Genomic DNA, 610 nt, shown 5'->3' with positions numbered 1-610 from the left:
TTTTCAAAACTTTTTTAATAATTTTAATTATATTATAATGTACAAATTTTTGCATTTTTGCTGTTTAGAATTACTATTTATTATTATTTTCAATATTTTATAAACAAAATCAATTATAATGAATTTTTTTTACTTGGGTTTAACCAATACTACTAAATGTTAAGTTACCTGAGTTTACAGTATTACAGAATTTATATTTAAAAAAAACAGTGAAATTTTTTGCAGATTTTTTTTGAAATTTTATTAATTATTTTGATGACATAGGAATTTATTTTTCAGATGTCTGTCAAAAGCTATAATGTGAGTTCTTTAGTATTTATAAATTCTATATTCACTGAATTAGATATGTTGTGTAGATAATTGGTTTAGTTACTGAAATCTGAATGAAATTAATTTTTATTGTACTTATAAATACTCTATATATCAATTGGAGACAATGTTTAATTTCAAAAATGAACTACTTTATTCATAAAAATTGAAATGTTACATGTAAAAAATTGCTTTTGTTAGCAATGCATTTAAAATATGAGATGATGATCTTCAAATAGACAATATTTCATTTGATGAAATGTATGAATCACTTTTTCTCCATTTTATTCAAAGACCAATT

At 20.2% G+C, this 610-nt stretch overlaps 1 protein-coding gene across 1 annotated transcript in view; it reads left to right on the top strand.

Annotated features, from left to right (window-relative positions):
• The window catches only part of LOC111618034 (cleavage and polyadenylation specificity factor subunit 5-like), a 59,567-nt gene extending 59,248 nt beyond the window's left edge, over positions 1 to 319 (top strand). The window contains exon 8 of the mRNA XM_023359454.1: positions 280 to 319. Coding sequence (XP_023215222.1) covers positions 280 to 304 — 25 coding nt within the window. The 3' untranslated portion in view covers positions 305 to 319. The remainder of the gene's footprint in view (positions 1 to 279) is intronic.
• The last annotated feature ends 291 nt before the right edge of the window (positions 320 to 610 follow it).

Source organism: Centruroides sculpturatus, unplaced genomic scaffold, assembly GCF_000671375.1.
Source record: "Centruroides sculpturatus isolate CEXI.00-Female unplaced genomic scaffold, Cexi_2.0 scaffold103, whole genome shotgun sequence".
In the NCBI taxonomy this organism is placed as follows: Eukaryota; Metazoa; Arthropoda; class Arachnida; order Scorpiones; family Buthidae; genus Centruroides; species Centruroides sculpturatus.
Note: the sequence above shows the minus strand (reverse complement) of the source record. Positions and strands in the feature narration are given on the sequence as shown.